At 42.9% G+C, this 20349-nt stretch overlaps 1 protein-coding gene across 1 annotated transcript in view; it reads left to right on the forward strand.

Moving 5' to 3' along the window:
* LOC137321292 (leucine rich adaptor protein 1-like) overlaps window positions 1-19362 on the forward strand; it is a 28363-nt gene extending 9001 nt beyond the window's left edge. Inside the window, exon 2 of the mRNA XM_067983657.1 lies at window positions 18490-19362. Coding sequence (XP_067839758.1) covers window positions 18490-18879 — 390 coding nt within the window. The 3' untranslated portion in view covers window positions 18880-19362. The remainder of the gene's footprint in view (window positions 1-18489) is intronic.
* Window positions 19363-20349: the final 987 nt, after the last annotated feature.

Genomic DNA, 20349 nt, shown 5'->3' on the forward strand with positions numbered 1-20349 from the left:
GCTACCTGAGTGGATGAGAACAAAGACTGCAGTGAGGATGGGCAAACTGACCACAGCACTGTGGTACAGGAGGCCAGTCAAGTGGGGGGAGTAAAAAGGAATGTGGTAGTGGTAGGGGATAGTATAGTCAGGGGGATAGTTACTGTTCTCTGCAGCCGTGACTGGGAGTCCTAAAGACTGTGTTTCCTGCCTGGTGCCAGGGTTAAGGATATCTCCTTGTGGCTGGAGAAGAACTTGGAGCATGAGGGGGAGGATCCAGTTGTTGTGGTCCATGTAGGAACCAATGACATTGATAGAACTAGGTATGTTGTTCGGCTGAGTGAGTTTGAGGAGTTAGGGTCCAAATTAACAAGCAGAACCACAAAGGTAATAATCTTTGGATTACCATCTGAGCCACGTGCAAATTGGAATAGGGTCAAACAGATCAGAGAGTTAAATGGGTCACTCAATAAATGGTGTAGGAGATAGGGGTTTTGATTTATGAGGCACTGGCACCAGTATTAGGGAAAGACGGAGCTGTTCCGTTGGGACGGGCACCACCTAATCCGGGCTGGGACCAGTGCCCTGATGAATCGAATGACTAGGGCGGTAGATAGGGCTTTAAACTTAGAAGTGGGGGGGAGGGCTCAGGTAAGGGTAAATTTATTATTCTAAAGAGAAAAGTCAAGTCCACAGAGTAGTTGTAGCGATTTGGGTAAGGAGAAGCAGAGTGTGTCAGGAAGGGACAGAGAGTTTAACATTAATAGTACATCAGTGAAAAAGGTCAAATCAGGGAAAAATAGTAAAAAATTAAAATTAAAGGCACTTTATCTCAATGCACAAAGCATTCGTAACAAGGTAGACAAATTAATGGCACAAATAGAGATAAATGGGTTTGACCTAGTCGCCATTACTGAGATGTAGTTGCAGGGTGACCAAGGTTGGGAACTAAATATTCCAGGGTACTTGATGTTTCAAAAAGACAGACAATGGAAAAGGATGGGGTTAGCCCTGATAATAAAGGATGAGATAAAGACAGTGGTGAGAAAGGATTTTGGTTCGGAAGATCAGGAAGTAGAATCAGTCTGGGTGGAGATAAGAAATAACAAGGGGCAGAAAACACTGATGGGAGTAATTTACAGGTCCCCTAACAATAGTTACACTGTTGGACAGAGTATTAATCAAGAAATAAGAGGAACTTGTAACAGAGGTAATGCAATAATCGTGGGAGACTTTAATCTTCATATAAACTGTGCAAATCAAATTGGCAAAAGTAGTTTGGAGGAGGAGTTCATGGAATGTATTCAAGACAGTTTCCTAGAACAATATGTCGAAGAACCAACCAGGGAACAGGCTATTTTAGATCTTGTCTTGTATAATGAGACAGGGTTAATTAGTAATCGCATAGTAAGGGATCCTCTGGGGAAGAGTGATCATAATATGATAGAATTTCACATTGAGTTCAAGAGTGACATACTTCAGTCTGAAACTAGCTTTAAACTTAAAGGCAATTACATAGAGGGATGAGTGGCTAAGGTTGATTAGGAAATGAGATTAAAAGATATGACGGTCGATAAGCAACGGCGAACATTTAAAGAAATATTTCATAATTCTCAACAAATATACATTCCAGTGAAGAATAAAAACTACACAGGTGAAGTAATCTATCCGTGGCTAACTAAAGAAGTTAAGGATAGTATTCGATTAAAAGAAGATGCTTGTAATGTAGTCAAGAAGAGTATTAAGCCTGAGGATTGGGTGAGTTTTAGAAATCAGCAAAGGATGACTGAAAAATTGATAAAGAAGGGAAAAATAGAATATGAGAGTAAACTAGCAAGACATATAAAAACAGATTGTAAGAGCTTCTACAAGTTGGTTGAAAGGAAGAGATTAGCGAAAGTCAACGTGGGTCCCTTAGAGGCAGAGACAGAAGAAATTATAATGGGGAATCAGGAAATGGCAGATGCGTTAAACAAATATTTTGTATCTGTCTTCACAGTAGAGGACAAAAAAAGCATACCAGAAATAGTGGGAAACCAAGGGTCTAACAAGAGTGAGGAACTTAAAGTAATTAATGTTAATAAAGAAAAAGTATTGGAGAGATTAATGGGACTAAAAGCCGACAAATCCCCTGGACCTGAATGGCCTATATCCTAGCGTTGTAAAAGAGGTGGCTGCAGAGATAGTGGATGCATTGGTTGTGATCTTCCAAAATTTCCTAGATTCTAGAACGGTCCCAGTGGATTGGAAGGTAGCAAATGTAACACCACTACTTAAGAAAGGAGGGAAAGAGAAAACAGGGAACTACAGGCCAGTTAGCCTGACATGAGTAGTTGGGAGAATGCTGGAATCCATTATTAAGGATGTAGTAATGGGGCACTTAGGAAATCATAATATGATTATTTTTTTTTTATTTGTTCATGGGATGTGGGTGTCGCTGGCGAGGCCAGCATTTATTGCCCATCCCTAATTGTCCTTGAGAAGGGGGTGGTGAGCCACCTTCTTGAACCGCTGCAGTCCGTGTGGTGAAGGTTCTCCCACAGTCCTGTTAGGAAGGGAGTTCCAGGAATTTGACCCAGCGACGATGAAGGAACTGTGATATATTTCCAAGTCGGGATGACTTGGAGGGGAAAGTGCAGGTGGTGTTGTTCCCATGTGCCTGCTGCTCTTGTCCTTCTAGGTGGTAGAGGTCGCGGGTTTGGGAGGTGCTGTCGAAGAAGCCTTGGCGAGTTGCTGCAGTGCATCCTGTGGATGGTACACACTGCAGCCATGGTGCGCCGGTGGTGAAGGGAGCGAATGTTTAGGGTGGTGGATGAGGTGCCAATCAAGCGGGCTGCTTTGTCCTGGATGGTGTCGAGCTTCTTGAGTGTTGTTGGAGCTCCACTCATCCAGGCAAATGGAGAGTATTCCTTCACACTCCTAACTTCTGCCTTGTAGATGGTGGAGAAGCTTTGTGGAGTCAGGAGATGAGTCACTCGCCGCAGAATACCCAGCCTCTGACCTGCTCTTGTAGCCACAGTATTTATGTGGCTGGTCCAGTTAAGTTTCTGGTCAATGGTGACCCCCAGGATGTTGATGGTGGGCTATTCGGTGATGGTAATGACAAGAGGAGGTGGTTAGACTCTCTCTTGTTGGAGATGGTCATTGCCTGGCACTTATCTGGTGCGAATATTACTTGCCACTTATCAGCCCAAGACTGGATGTTGTCCAGGTCTTGCTGCATGCGGGCTCGGACTGCTTCATTATCTGAAGGGTTGCGAATGGAACTGAACACTGTGCAATCATCAGCGAGCATCCCCATTTCTGACCTTATGATGAAGGGAAGGTCATTGATGAAGCAGCTGAAGATGGTTGGGCCTAGGACACTGCCCTGAGGAACTCCTGCAGCAATGTCCTGGGGCTGAGATGATTGGCCTCCAACAACCACTACCATCTTCCTTTGTACTAGGTATGACTCCAGCCACTGGAGAGTTTTCCCCCTGATTCCCATTGACTTCAATTTTACTAGGGCTTCTTGGTGCCACACTCGGTCAAAAGCTGCCTTAATGTCAAGGGCAGTCACTCTCACCTCACCTCTGGAATTCATGTTTGGACCAAGGCTGTAATGAGGTCTGGAGCCGAGTGGTCCTGGCGGAACCCAAACTGAGCATCGGTGAGCAGGTTATTGGTGAGTAAGTGCCTCTTGATAGCACTGTCGACGACTCCTTCCATCACTTTGCTGATGATTGAGAGTAGACTGATGGGGCGGTAATTGGCCGGATTGGATTTGTCCTGCTTTTTGTGGACAGGACATACCTGGGCAACTTTCCACATTGTCGGGTAGGTGCCAGTGTTGTAGCTGTACTGGAACAGCTTGGCTAGAGGCGCAGCGAGTTCTGGAGCACAAGTCTTCAGCACTACAGCTGGGATGTTGTCGGGGCCCATAGCCTTTGCTGTATCCAGTGCACTCAGCCGTTTCTTGATATCACATGGAGTAAATCGAATTGGCTGAAGACTGGCTTCTGTGATGGTGGGGATATTAGGAGGAGGCCGAGATGGATCATCCACTCGGCACTTCTGGCTGAAGATGGTTAAGCATAGTCAACATGGTTTTTTGAAAGGAAAATCATGTTTGATAAATCTACTGGAGTTTTTTGAGGATGTAACTAGCAGGGTAGATAAAGGGGAACCAGTGGATGTAGTATATTTGGATTTTCAAAAGGCATTCGATAAAGCGTCACACGTAAGGTTGTTATACAAGAGAAGGGCTCAAGGGGTTGGTGGTAATATATTAGCATGGATAGAGGATTGGTTAATTGACAGAAAACAGAGTAGAAATAAAAGGGTCATTCTCAGGTTGGCAGGCTGTAACTAGTGAGATACTGCAAGGATCAGTGCTTGGGCCTCAGCTATTTACAATCTATATTAATAATTTAGATGAAGGGACCGAGTGTAATGTGCCCAAATTTGCTGACAAAAAAAGCGAGGTGGGTAAGTAGTTTGTGAGGAGGACACAAAAAGTCTGCAAAGGGATATAGACAAAGTTAAGTGAGTGGGCAAGAAGATGGCAAATGGAGTATAATGTTGGGAAATGTGACGTTATTCACTTTGATAGGAAGAATAGAAGAACAGAATACTCTTTAAATGGTGAGAAACTATTAAATGTTGTTGTTCAAAGAGATTTGGGTGTCCTTGTACACGAAACACAGAAAGTTAACAAGCAGGTACAGCAAGCAATTAGGAAGGCAAATAATATGTTGGCCTTTATTGCAAGGAGGTTGGAGTACAAGAGTAAGGAAGTCTTGCTGCAATTGTACAGGGCTTTTGATGAGACCACACCTGGAGTATTGTGTATAGTTTTGGTTTCCTTACCGAAGGAAATATACTTGCCTTGGAGGTGGTACAATGAAGGTTCACTAGATTGATTCCTGGCATGAGAGGGTTGTCCTATGAGGAGAGATTGAGTAGAATGGGCCTATACTCTCTGGAGTTTAAAAGAATGGGAGGTGATCTCATTGAAACATATAAGACTCTGAGGGGGCTTGACAGCGTAGATACTGAGAGGCTGTTTCCCCTGGCTGGAAAGTCTAGAACTACTGGGCATAGACTCAGGATAAGGGGTCATCCATTTAGGACTCAGATGAGGAGGAATTTCTTCACTCAGAGAGTTGTGAATCTTTGGAATTCTCTACCCCGGAGGGCTGTGGATGCTCAGTCGTTGAGTATATTCGAGGCTGAGATCGATAGATTTTTGGACTCCAAGGGAATCAAGGGATATGGGGATCGGTTGGGAAAGTGGAGTTGAGGTGGAAGATCAGCCATGATCTTATTGAATAGCAAGCAGGCTCAAGGGGCTGTATGGCCTCCTCCTGCTCCTATTTCTTACGTTTCCTATGTTATCACCCCTTTTAGACCAGCGTTCCCCATCTCCACGCTTACTGCTGTTGCCAGCAGAGAGTTGCAGAGCCAATGGTAGTGACACTGCTCTGGGCTACTGCCAGAAATATAAATTTCGTTACTTATCCAGGTTATATAGGGAATATGGCGGGAGGTGGGAGCACTCATTGTGTTCCATCCCATCGAGCGACATTTCAAGCTGTTAGCGAGTACAAAATACTACATTTTCTCTTCTCCATGACTAAAATTCTTCACCACGATGAGCAAGGAAAAATATCCTAAGTTGGACTCACGCAAACTAGCAAAGTGAAGACAGTCTAAATTTCACGCTGTGTCACCCTCTTTTTCCCTGAAGCAAACAGTAGAACTATCAAAACACTACTATGGAGCTGATTTGACTTTATAGCACTGAGGTATGGAATAATGTGCAATGCCAAATTCACTTAAATAATGTTCATTTTTAAATAAGAACTAAAACTGAGTAACTACTATTGGGACTGGCATCTAGCCGACAATGTGGAAAATTGCCCGGGTATGTCCTGTCCACAAAAAGCAGGACAAATCCAATCCGGCCAATTACCGCCCCATCAGTCTACTCTTAATCATCAGCAAAGTTATGGAAGATGTCGTCGACAGTGCTATCAAGCGGCACTTACTCACCAATAACCTGCTCACCGATGCTCAGTTTGGGTTCCGCCAGGACCACTCGGCTCCAGGGCCTTGGTCCAAACATGGACAAAAGAGCTGAATTCCAGAGGTGAGGTGAGAGTGACTGCCCTTGACATCAAGGCAGCATTTGACCGAGTGTGGCACCAAGGAGCCCTAGTAAAATTGAAGTCAATGGGAATCAGGGGGAAAACTCTCCAGTGGCTGGAGTCATACCGAGCACAAAGGAAGATGGTAGTGGTTGTTGGAGGCCAATCAACTCAGCCCCTGGGCATTGCTGCAGGAGTTCCTCAGGGCAGTGTCCTAGGCCCAACCATCTTCAGCTGCTTCATCAATGACCTTCCCTCCATCATAAGGTCAGAAATGGGGATGTTTGCTGATGATTGTACAGTGTTCAGTTCCATTCGCAACCCCTCAGATAATGAAGCAGTCCGAGCCCGCATGCAGCAAGACCTGGACAACATCCAGGCTTGGGCGCATAAGTGGTAAGTAACATTTGCGCCAGATAAGTGCCAGGCAATGACCATCTCTAACAAGAGAGAGTCTAACCACCTCCCCTTGACATTCAACGGCATTACCATCGCCGAATCCCCCACCATCAACATCTTGGGGGTCACCATTGACCAGAAACTTAACTGGACCAGCCATATAAATACTGTGGCTACAAGAGCAGGTCAGAGGCTGGGTATTCTGTGGTGAGTGACTCACCTCCTGACTCCCCAAAGCCTTTCCACCATCTACAAGGCAGAAGTTAGGAGTGTGATGGAATACTGCCCACTTGCTTGGATGAGTGCAGCTCCAACAACACTCAAGAAGCTCGACACCATCCAAGATAAAGCAGCCTGCTTGATTGGCACCCCATCCACCACCCTAAACATTCACTCCCTTCACCACCGGCACACAGTGGCTGCAGTGTGTACCATCCACAGGATGCACTGCAGCAACTTGCCAAGGCTTCTTCGACAGCACCTCCCAAACCCGCGACCTCTACCACCTAGAAGGACAAGAGCAGCAGGCACATAGGAACAACACCACCTGCACGTTCCCCTCCAAGTCACACACCATCCCGATTTGGAAATATATCGCCGTTCCTTCAACATCGCTGGGTCAAAATCCTGGAACTCCCTTCCTAACAGCACTGTGGGAGAATCTTCACCACACAGACTGCAGCGGTTCAAGAAGGCGGCTCACCACCACCTTCTCAAGGGCAATTAGGGATGGGCAATAAATGCTGGCCTCGCCAGCGACGCCCACATCCCATGAACGAATAAAAAAAAATAGGGCTTTTATTCGAACAGAAAAGGTTCATTAGAGACTCTGGATCTGGTCCACTGAAACTGGTTAATATCTTGTTTACAAATGCTGGTGTTAAGAAATCGTCAAGACTTGCTTTAAAGACGTATGACTAGAATAGATGGAGCATCTTATTTTCAAGAAATCAGAGTATGTAGCAGTCTTAGGCAATCTTAGGCAAACTGGTTTCCATTTACTTCTAGCACTACACCAAATTGCCAAACTGTCTTCAGTGCAGGGCTCAGAAACAGACAAGTAGCGTTTACTGAAAAATAAATTTCTTGATATATATTGATGACTTCGACTTGGGTGTACAGTGCACAATTTCAAAATTTGTAGATGACACAAAACTTGGAAGTGTTGTGAACAGTGAGGAGGATAGTGATAGACTTCAAGAGGACATAGACAGGCTGGTGGAATGGGCGGACACATGGCAGATAAAATTTAATGCAGAGAATTGTGAAGTGATACATTTTGGTAGGGAGAACGAGGAAAGGCAATATAAACGAAAGTTTACAATTCTAAAAGGGGTGCAGAAACAGAGAGATCTGGGGGTATATGTGCACAAATTGCTGAAGGTGACAGGGCAGGTTGAGAAAGCGGTTAAAAAAACATACGGGATCCTGAGCTTTATAAATAGAGGCATAGAGTACAAAAGCAAGGAAGTTATGATGAACCTTTATAAAACACTGGTTCAGCCACAACTGTAGCATTGTGTCCAATTCTGGGCACCGCACTTTAGGAAGGATGTGAAGGCCTTAGAGAGGGTGCAGAAAAGATTTATTAGAATGGTTCCAGGTTGAGAGACTTCAGTTACGTGGATAGACTGGAGAAGCTGGAGTTGTTCTCCTTAGAGCAGAGAAGGTTGAGAGGAGATTTGATGGAGGTGTTCAAAATCATGAAGGGTCTAGACAAATTAGATAAAGAGAAACTGTTCCCATTGGCAGAAGGGTCAAGAACCAGAGGACACAGATTTAAGGTATTTGGCAAAAGAACCAAAGGCGACATGAGGAAAAACATTTTTACACAGCGAGTGGTTAAGATCTGGAATGCACTGCCTGAAAGGTTGGTGGAGGCAGATTCAATCCTGGCTTTCAAAAGGGAATTGGATAAGTACTTGAAGGGAAAAAAATTTCAGCGCTACAGGGAAAGGGTGGGGGAGTGGGATTAGCTGGATTGCTCTTGCAGAGAACCAGCACGTTCTTGATGGGCCAAATGGCCTCCTTCTGTGCTGTAACCATTCTATGATTCTTATGATTCTAAAGTAATGTTAGGACAGATTTCAGTTCTGGCTTGAGGCAATTTTAGTGTGCAAGAAAAACTGAAGTCTCCAATTTACAGCTGAAACACAACCATTTAACCACCAGACAAGCAAATAAAATGATAAGTTAGAATTGACTGGTTTGGACCAGTTTTACTACCTGTATTCTTTATTCTAAGGCCTGTTTGATTTCATTACCTGAGTTCCAGTACCAATGAGCATTATAAAGATTATTAATCAAAACACAAAATCAATTTAAGTGAACAAAAACTTTCCACTGTGAGTGTGTTAATGATTTATCGTACAGGCTGAGGTGTTTTATAGACTCTGTCATGTTATTATGCAGAAATGCTATTGCTCCTGAATCCGGCGCATCCCCCCCGACCCCCAATCCAGGGGTCCTGAAACGAGACCAATTGCACCATCCTTGATATTTCCCCAGCTGACATCATCTAATTCTGCAGTCGAGTGATTGAAATCTGGCACATCACTAGTCTGTATAACTTTGCACTGCTTTGTGACCTTTTCAGTATCTATAAGCTATATTAGTTCACAATGTTTTTACAATAGCTTTTTTTAGTACACGGGGTTAGATTTCAACTTGGACTGACCGGCGTAAACGGGGTGGTAGCAGCCCGAAAATGGCTGACATCCTGGCCGCCGCCATCTTCAAAGAGGCCTACGATTGGACTCAGCACCTCCCAACCCGGAAGTGAAAATTGGCCAGGATTAACGGTCCAGTTGCTATTCAGTGCCCCATAGTTAGAAATGCAGGTGTGTGGACTTTGGGGAAGGACAGTATCAAGCTCGATGGCGATGCCCCGCACAATTGGATAGTCTGCTGACACTCAACGTCATGGCTCACCCCTAAGTAATAGCCACTTGGGTGAGGTACCGGAGAGTGGCTGTACTGTAACCAAACCACAACAAGGAGACCATGACTTCACGAGAAAAGTAGGGAGGAGGGAAGGGGAGGAGATTGATGAAAAAGAGAAACAAAAGTTTTTAAAAAGTGCTCTTTTTCTGTATCCACAGAAGATATCCATGCAGAAGTCCAGCAAATTCACACTGTGCCATGTACTGGCTAACATTAGGTGTAAGTTGAGGCTCACTAACTAATCTTGTGAAGGTTGGCAGTGTACCATTCATTCTGCCCATTTTACTAATAATAAATTAAAGCTGTTTTTTTGCTGACAAAAAAAAGCACCGTATTAACTGTGGGATTCAGCAGGCGACACCTGTAATTTTGTGTACTAAGTATTAATTTTGATTTGCATAGAACTGAAGACTGTGAGGTCTTACCAACATATAATTACATTGCAACTAGTAATGTTATAAACCACATGAAGGAAAACATTGAATGTGTTTTTACATGGAGAACTGCCTGAGGAAACAAATGCAAAAGCATAAATAGAAAATAAACACAAATAACACGACTGAAAAGACTGCAGTGGATTCCCATAATATTATACTCTGAAACATCTTAACTTGGCTGTGCGCGTGTGTGCGTGTGAAAATCTTATTACCTGATTAAATGTGTATCCGATTATTCAATTAATAGTTATCTGGCAGATTAGCAGTACAACTGCATTAGAAACTTCAGAACTCTCAGGAAGCTGGAATCTTTCAACTTCATACGTGATGAATCTGCTAAGAACATAAGAAACATGGAACCAGAAAACACCATCCAGCCCATAAACTACATACGATCCCTATAACCTACCCCATCATGAACCCTACAACTTCCTTCTGATGGGAAGTTCAGCACAAAAACTCAGATTGCCAAAAGCAATCAAATGAAACTCCGGAACACTTATCCAATCCTCACACCTCAGCTGGAATGCTGCCATCAACAGACTATAAACTCCCATCTCCAGCAGCATAACAACCATTCTGTCTGGTGGAGTATTTAATCATCTCAGTCTTCACATTTATACAGTGTCCATGCCTCAGCTCTCGGGCAGAAGAAATTAAGATATTTCTTTTTATGTTTGTTTCAGAAATGCCCAGCAAAGGGAGACCAATTATTTGAAGTAATATTCACTACAACTCAACCATAAAGCCCATCCTTACGCTTCTCTAGAGAAAACCTTGCATTATATAACACTTTGCCCGGCAGCTGCTTGTTGTGTTGTAGGAAAGGTGATGTCAGTGAATGCGCAACAGAAAGCATAATGAGTTCCAAGTACATTTTATGTGAGATACCAGAACAGCCATAAAGGTGAGGAAACATTCATTACAACTTGTATGGACTGTACTTCAAGCCTGACTAGAGAGGCTCTCTCAACATGCAAGAGCTGTGGTGTCTTGATAGTCTCTTGAGAAGCACTGTACCATGTTTACATTCAAAGGATGCAATGACATGTTCACCCCCCCGTGATGATGTAATTACATTGCCAAACATATCTAGAATCGCTAACTTACATTTTTATTTAATTTTTTCCATTAATTTTCTCCCCTCTCTGCCGAAGGCACTGACTAATGTAAGGGTACAGTCCCAAGGGTACTGGTTGGCCTCTGGTACCTCCAAATGGCTATTCTTAATGCATGAGCCTAGACGCTGAATTTCTGCAGGTTAATCAATCCTGTTCCACACACACGCACTTTCCAGCAGGGCTCACTGGGTAACTATGTTTCCCTTCCTGAGCCCAGATCCGCAAATGCTGCCCTGGCTCATATCAGTAAACTTAGCACATACTAGGATTTGAACCTGGACCTTTGGGTCTGTTTAGCTCAGTTCTGGGTGGGGCACCAGCACCAGCTGTGCACTCAGTGGAATTTTCCCCTTAATTTTAATAAGAAGAAAGTTTGTGATAATAATAAAAAGAAAGTTTTGGCTGCAACAAATGTAACACCAACTTCCACAAAAACTTGCCGTGGTGGCTTAGTTCTATGAGCAGGCTGTTCTCAAAAGCTTCCTAATGCAGCAACACTATCTCTTTACAGGTACGTTGAATGTAGTAAAGAGGTGTTAAGTTTGCATTTGCATATCCTACACAACCGTGAGGGTAGAGTTGCACAGTTACTAAGTAAGTGAGTTCTCCTGTAAAAATTATATCACACAGGATAAATTTAAGGCACAATCGCAGACTCTCAATTGAACTGAATGCACCTGCTGGCATAAAGAGCATACATTGACCACCCAAGAGTTCTCCATGTACTGGAATGTTTGCATCTATATTTTCTCACATCAGTCAACACAGGTGACGCTTCAAAAAAAACTTGCTAATTATATTTACTCCTATTGTAAGCATAGATGGATGGCTTACAGGCTGGAGTATTACTCTTGCAGTAAATGTTAAGGATATTTGAGCAAGGATCTTAAGGCATTCAATTTGCTTTCTTATTTATTTTCTGTACTTATTCCTCACTTGCAGCAAGTTTCCAGCTTTATACCATTATGAAATTGGCATTGTCCACACCAGTATAAAGCTGATAGCCTAAACCATGTCCATTAAAAAAACTGGCATGAAGCTGAGTTAAAAAAAAAAATTTCTGCCACCTTAAGTTGATAGAATCATAGAATAGAATCATAGAAATTTACGGCACAGAAGGAGGCCATTGTGCCCATCGTGTCTATGCCAGCAAAAAAGAGCTGTCCAGCCTAATCCCACTTTCCAGCTCTTGGTCCATAGCCCTGTAGGTTACGGCACTTCAAGTGCATGTCCAAGTACTTTTTAAATGCGATGAGGGTTTCTGCCTCTCCCTCCCTTTTAGACCCCCACCACCGTCTGGGTGAAAAAATTTCTCCTCACCTCCCCTCTAATCTTTCTACCAATTACTTAAAAACTACGCTGCCTGGTTATTGACCTTTCTGCTAAGGGAAATAGGTCCTTCCTATCCACTCTATCTGGGACCCTCATAATTTTATACACCTCAATTAAATCTCCTCTCAGCCTCCTCTGTTTCAAAGAAAACGACCCCAGCCTATCCAATCTTTCCTCATAGCTAAAATTCTCCAGTCCTGGCAACACCCTCGTGAATCTCCTCTGTACCCTCTCAAGTGCAGTCTTTCCTAATGTGGTGACCAGAACTGGTTCACAGTACTAACTGTGGCCTAACTAGTGTTTTATACAGTTCTAGCGTAACCTCCCTGCTCTTATATTCTATGCCTCAACTAATAAAGGAAAGTATCCTGTATACCTTCTTAACTACCTTATCTACCTGCCCTGCTACCTTCAGGGATCTGTGGACGTGCACTCCAAGATCCCTCTGTTCCTGGCACTTCTCAGTATCCTACCATTTATTGTGTCTTCCTTTGCCTTGTTTGCCCTCCCCAAATGCATTACCTCACACTTCTCAGGATTGAATTCCATTTGCCACTTTTCTGCCCACCTGACCAGTCCATTGATATCTTCCTGCAGTCTACAGCTTTCCTCCTCACTATCAACCACACGGCCTATTTTTGTATCATCTGCAAACTTCTTAATCATGCCCCCTACATTTAAGTCTAAATCATTGATAGTACTGAGCCCTTAGGAGCCCCACTGGAAACAGCCTTCGAGTCAAAAAAACATCCGTCGACCATTACCCTTTGCTTCCTGCCACTGAGCCAATTTTGCTTCCAATTTGCCACTTTCCATTGGATCCCATGGCTTTTACTTTTCTGACCAGTCTGCCATGTGGGACCTTGTCAAAAGCTTTGCTAAAATCCATGTAGACTACATCAAATGCGTTATCCTCATCGACCCTCCTTGTTGCCTTCTTAAAAAATTAAATCAAGTTAGTCAGACACGACCTTCCCTTAACAAATCCATGCTGACTGTCCTTGATTACTCCGTGCCTTTCTAAATGACGATTTATGCTGTCCCTCAGAATTTTTTCCAATAATTTGCCCACCACCGAGGTTAGACAGACTGGCCTGTAATTACTCGGTCTATCCTTTTCTCCCTTTTTAAACAATGGCACAACGTTAGCAGTCCTCCAATCCTCGCCTGTATCCAGTGAGGATTGGAAAATGATGGTCAGAGCCTCCACTATTTCCTTCCTTGCTTCTCTTAACAACCTGGGATATATTTCATCCGGGCCTGGCGATTTATCTACTTAGTACTTCCTCTCTCACTATGTTTATCCCATCCAATATTTCACACTTCTCCTTCTTAACTACAATCTCTGCTTCGTCCCCTCTTTTGTGAAGACAGACGCAAATTATTAATTAAGAACCGTACCCACATCTTCCACCTCCACACATAGGTTACCTTTTTGGTCTCTAATAGGCCCTACTCTTTCTTTAGTTATCCTCTTGCTCTTAATGTATTTATAAAACATCTTCGGATTTTCCTTGATTTTTACTTGCCAATATTTTTTCATGCCCTCTCTTTGCTTTCCTAAATTCCTTTTTAATTTCACCCCTGCACTTTCTATACTCCTCTAGGCTTTCTACAATATTGAGCTCTCTGTATCTGACACAAGTTTCCCTTTTTTGCCTTATCGTACCCTGTTTGCTCCTTGACATCCAGGGGCTCTCGATTTGAGAGTCCAGATACGCCAGTATCACACAAGAATTACACAGCTGCAGATGGTGCCCCAGTTTCAAACCAGCATCTGTGCACCATAAATACTGTTTTGACAATTTTTTTGTCGTGATATGTTTATGCATGTACTTATGCATGTAACAACAGGATGCAACAGAACATGAATTAATCACTAGTGCACAGAAACAATCTGTTGTGAGTGAATGATCACTGAGAACTTGATGTGGAGCAGCAGATGGTATGTGAATACTCCATAAGGCAACATGCAGCCAGTATGTAAACTGGTACAATCATTGCCAGTACGAATCACAATTAGTAACCATGGGTCACAGATGATATTTGTAGGATTTCTGGGTTTCCCTTTCCGCTGATGGAATGCTTCACTTTACTGGAGTTGCACATCAAACAGCCCAGACATGAAACAACAAAATACTGAGACAAGTGAATTTGACTGAATGGCGACCAGGAACTCACACTGCCCAGACACTGGCATATTTTTGGGGGTCTGTTGGTTTCCATTGTGGTAAGAAACGTGACTTTTTAAAAAATATCATGGAATATTTCCATAAATAAAAAGTACTCCTTTCCGCTTTCAGTTACTGAGTTATTCTTAAAGGTGAATGATCCCACAAATTGTTCAGGCATCTTACATATTTGGTACTGATTATGCCCTATGTTGTACCTTAACTGATAATAGCTTTTTCAACAACACAACAAGCATCCCTGGAGAAAGTCCAAGATAATAGTTTCAAAATATATTCTTCATGACCTTTCACTTTTAAAATGGGCTGTCTTTATTGCTGGAAAGGAAAGAGAGCAAGAAAAACTATGTAATTTTCATTTGTGCTGATGCCAAGCAGTAACAATGTTACGGCATCCTCCTTATGCAGTGGTCATGTCCTCATGATTTACATCCTTATGTTGTACATTTGGTAAACAACCAAAAATAATTTGCCACTTTTTAATGGTGGTCCCTTTTAAATTATAAAGTTTTCACTCATAATATATATAAAACATATAAATAGTAAAAGGGTAGTCAAAGGAAGGGTACGAATGAATAGGGACCTAAAAGGAGATTCACTTATGGAAGCAGAGGGCATGGCTGAGGTACTAAATGAGCACTTTGCATCTGTATTCACTAAAGAAGAAGATGCTCCAATGTCACAGTAAAGGAGGAGTTAGTAGAGAAATTGAATAGGATAAAAATAGATAACAAAGAGTTACTTAAAAGGTTGGCAGCGCTCAAAGTAGAAAAGTCACCTGGTCCAGATGGGATGTATCTGAGGTTATTGAAGGAAGTAAGGGTGGAAATTGCGGAGGCTCTGGCCACAATCTTCCAATCCTCCTTAGATATGGGAGTGGTGCCAGAGAACTGGAGGATTGCAAACATTACATCCCTGTTAAAAAAAGGGGAGAGGGATAAACCCGGCAATTACAGGCCAGTCAGCCTAACGTCGGTGGTGGGGCAACTTTTAAAGACAATAATCCGGCACAAAATTAATTGGCACTTGGAAAAGTGTGGGCTAATAAATGAAAGTCAGCACGGATTTGTTAAAGGCAAATCGTGTTTGACTAACTTGATTGAGTTCTTTGATGAAGTAATGGAAAGGGTTAATGAGGGTAGTGCGGTTGATTCTGTGTATATGGACTTCCAAAAGACGTTTGATAAAGTACCACATAATAGACTTGTTAGCAAAATTGAAACCCAAGGGATTAAAGGGGCAGTGGCAGAATGGATACAAAATTGGCTAAGGGACAGAAAGCAGAGAGTAGTGGTGAACGGTTGTTTTTCACACTGGAGGGAAATATACAATGGTATTAGGTCGGTATTAGAACGACTGCTGTTTTTGATATATATTAATGATCTGGACTTGGGTATAGAGGCTATAATTACAACGTTTTCAGGTGACACGAAACTTAGAAATGTAGTAAACAGTGAGGAGGATAGTAACAGACTTCAGGAGGACATTAGACTGGTGAAAGGAGCAGACACATGGCAAATGCAATTTAACCCAGAGAAGTGTGAGGTGATGCATTTTGGTAGGAAAAATGAGGAGAAGCAATATAAACTAAATGATACAATTTTAAAGGGGGCGCAGGAACAGGGAGACCTGGGTGTGCACATACACAAGTCTTTGAAAGTGACAGGGCAAGTTGAGAAGGCTGTTTAAAAAAGCAAATGGGATCCTTGCTTTATGAACAAAGGCATAGAGTACAAAAACAAGGAAGTTATGTTAAACCTTTATTAATCATTGGTTAGGCCCCAGCTGGAGTGCTGTCTCCAATTCTGGGCACTACACTTTAGGAAGGATGTCAAGGCCTTAGAGAGGGTGCAGAGGAGATTTACTAGAATGGTGTCAGGGATGAGGGACTTCAGTTACGTGGAGAGACTGGAGAAGCTGGGGTTTAAGGGGAGATTTGATAGAGGTGTTCAAAATAATGAAGGGTTTTGTTAGAGTAAATAAGGAGAAACTGTTCCCAGTGGCAGATGGGTCAATAACCAGAGGACACAGATTGAATGAACCAGAGGGGAGATGAGAATTTTTTTTGGGCAGTGAGTTGTAATGATCTGGAATGCGCTGCCTGAAAGGGCGGTGGAAGCAGATTCAATAATAACTTTCAAAAAGGGGAATTGGATAAATACTAGAAGGGGAAAAATTTCCAGTGATATAGGGAGTGGGCAATGGGACTAATTGGATAGCTCTTTCAAAGAACCAGCACAGGCACAATGGGCCAAATGGCCTCCATCGATGCTGTATCATTCTATGATTTTATGACTATACATGGAGTACATTTAGGATCTTCAATCCAGCATTAATTTCTACCTATATATTTGTAACAATCTCATTTAATTCTCTAGCTCCATGTTCGTGCACCATCCAATTCTTGCCTGACTGGGTGAACAAGCAGGAAACCTGCTCAAAGGTCTCTGCCAATGTTGTTCTTGTGCCAGCTACAATTGGCATGCATCAATTGCCTTTGGTATCTACCAAGTTTTTTTTCCCACATTAAGGAAACACTTTGCCTCCTTTTGCCTGGGAGCTCACTGTATGTAGAGTCACAAAACATGTTGTTAATACCTAACTATTGACTAGTTAGTAATCACTTAACTAACCTCCCATGGCATCACTCATAGATGAAGACTTTTTAAATGTACATACAGTAGAGCACAGCGGAAGCTTTCGGTGGCCTCCCAGGGAGTGGAGATGAGACTGAGTAGGCAGAGTCCCCAGACTGGACGATTAAGGGGGTGAGAGGAACAATGAATTATCAGTGGCCAAAAATAGGTTGACATTGTTTTGCCAATGATCAGATTTTGCAGTGGCCCATGTGATAAGTATGGATTAAACAGCAGCATTAGAAGCTCACCACAATCATACAACATTACAGGCACAAGGGGTTGGATTCACCCCACCCCCAACAAGCAAACATCAGGTGGCAGGCCTGAAAAGAGCTGGCCGGCCGCCCAGTAGCCTTGGCAGAACGTCGGGTCCATTTTAAGGGCCAGGCCAGACCTTATTAGCATTGGGATGGCAGGCTTCGGCCGGAGGTAGAGCACCCCCGGGGCAGCCTATCCGCCAGCCTTTGGACTGGAAGAAGGTAAGTCCATGGTCGGGGGATCAATGTCTGGGAGGAAAGCAGTGATCCAGGCTGGTTTTGTAGAGCTTGGTGGAGCACTACTGCTCCTACCAGCTCCACAAAATGAAAAGGAACTCACCTTTGGGATCCTCTTTGGCTGGGTAGCCAGCTGATATTGGCCAGAGCGATATCGGCACACGGTCCAGCCAATTCAGTCCAAAAATGACATTCGGGGTTCTATGATTCGTTAATTAACATTTTAAATGGATCTGCTGCCTGACTCGGGGACGCTCCAGCCACCCAGCGGTTGGCCTGGGGCAACAATGCCGCCAGCACGGTGATGGCGGTAATGGGGGGGAGGGGTCATTGCCCACCATTTTCAGGGTGTTACTGCTCCGTTTCCGCCAAGCAGGAGGCCTGAAAATTCACCCCAAGATTTTTTATTCAATGGATAAACAGATGTTAGCTTTAAATTTAATTTGTATCTTTCAGCTGACGAATACATTCTTCAGTGAAGTGATACTTGAAAGAGGGAATCAATGGAAAATTGTAGCACTCACTATGGACTATGGGAATATAAACAAAGTCAGATCCTATGAATAACATATATCGTATTATTGCTTGAAGATGTCCTGTTTCCTCTGTATTGCTCTGCATTGTTTTGAAAATGATGCCAAAAGTACAAGAGTAGAAACTAAAGGTCAAACATAAAGTTTTGAAAGTTGAAACTGTCATGTTAGGACTGTTACACAAGACTTGAAATTTAGCTAGGAGGAACTTCAAGCTTACGTTACATACTTTTAAATGAAGTTAAATGAAGCTTGTGTAATGAACTGATTTATTTCCCATTCTCTGTCCCAGGCTCGCCTCAGGGCAATCGATGTCAAATTGATGCATCAGTTACTCTCTATCAATGAAGGCATTGAATCCATCAAGTGGATGATGGAGGAGAAGAGCACCATGGCCAGCAGGGGCAGCAGCTTGGCAAGTAGTCTATACAGCTTGGTGGAAAGCCAGAGCACTTCACTCCGAGGCAGTTGGAACAGCTTGCAAGATGGCAGCGATGGACTTGATGCAATATCAGTGGGAAGTTACCTGGACACACTGGCTGATGACTTGCCAGGCCACTGCACACCTTCAGACTTAGACCCTTTCTCGGACGGACGTGTGACAACAGATTCACTTAACGGCGAATCTATCAATAAGGAATCCAAAGATGACTCTGATGATGGATATTATTGTTTTGGATAAATTCCATGGAACCAAGAAGATAAATGTCTGCATTTAAAGACAGATACTTTTATAAAGTTATCAAGGTTAATTTTGACTTTGGCGATAGTGTGAGATGAGCAATATCTGCCTGTTACGCTATCACCCAAAGTCAAAATTACCCCAGTTAGGATTTTAGTACCTTGGTAAATTCACTGCTTGGGACCCTGTCATTGTGTGTATTTTGAAATCTTAATTCTAGGTTTTAAAAAATGTTGGTTTAAATTGGTACTGCAACTTTGCTTGTGTCTTTGCAAGTGAAAAAATATATATTGTGCATCGGTAAACAGGTGCTTCCATTGGTCTAATTTATTGTAATTTTTAACAAGAAAAGGGGCAATGTCCTCATTATGCCCAACATATAACCATTGACAGAGAAGTTCACTTCTTATTAACAAGTGGGATATGAGTTCAATTAAAATCAAACCTTGATCGCCAATGCAATAAACCAATTGCCTGAACTTACACCGAGTGACATAAGTTTTTGTTATACTTTTGAAACTGTTTCAAAAAGCCTCATTGTTACAGTAGTGTGCGAGTGCTGGAGATTTTACTTGTCTGCTTGAACTGAGAAATGTGTAAACCATGTGACTGCACGGCTGCTCAACCTCCACCCCTAGTTAAAGGTGGAGCTAAAAATAAATCATGTTTGATGTCCAATGACCCTGAAAGATGGGCCTTGCAAGGGTCTATAGACAGTTAAAGGTCGGCTTTGACAAATGTGAAACAATGGGTACCTCTGGAATTTTGAGCTATGTATTAAAGTTACTCTCAACATAAAAAAATGACAGGATTTGTTTAAGTTAACAACAACAACAACAGCTTGCATTGATATAACTCCTTTAATGCAGTAAAATGTCCCAAGGCGCTTCACAGGAGCGATTATCAAACAAAATTTTGACACCGAGCCACATAAAGAGATATTAGGACAGGGAGAATCAGGTAGGTTTTAAGGAGCAAAAGGAGCATCTTAAATGAGAATGGATAGATCATAGAATCATAGAAAGGTCATAGCACGGAAGGAGGCGATTCGGCCCATCGAGTCCATGCCAGCTCTATGCAAGAACAATCCAGCTAGTCCCACTCCCCTGCACTATCCCCATAGCCCTACAGATTTTTCCTTTCAAGTACGTACCAGTTCCCTTTTGAAGGCCACGATTGAATCTGCCTCCACCACCCCCTCGGGCAGTGCATTCCAGATCTTAACCACTCGCTGTGTGAAAAAGTTTTTCCTCATGTCACCTTTGGTTCTATTGCCAATCACCTTAAATCTGTGTCCTCTGGTTCTTGACCCTTCCGCCAATAGGAACAGTTTCTCTCTATCTACTCTGTCTAGACCCTTCATGATTTTGAATACCTCTATCAAATCTCCCCGCAACCGTCTCTGTTCCAAGGAGAACAACCCCAGCTTCTCCAGTCTATCCATGTAACTAAAGTCCCTCATCCCTGGAA

The sequence above is a fragment of the Heptranchias perlo genome, chromosome 4, assembly GCF_035084215.1.
Source record: "Heptranchias perlo isolate sHepPer1 chromosome 4, sHepPer1.hap1, whole genome shotgun sequence".
NCBI lineage: Eukaryota > Metazoa > Chordata > Chondrichthyes > Hexanchiformes > Hexanchidae > Heptranchias > Heptranchias perlo.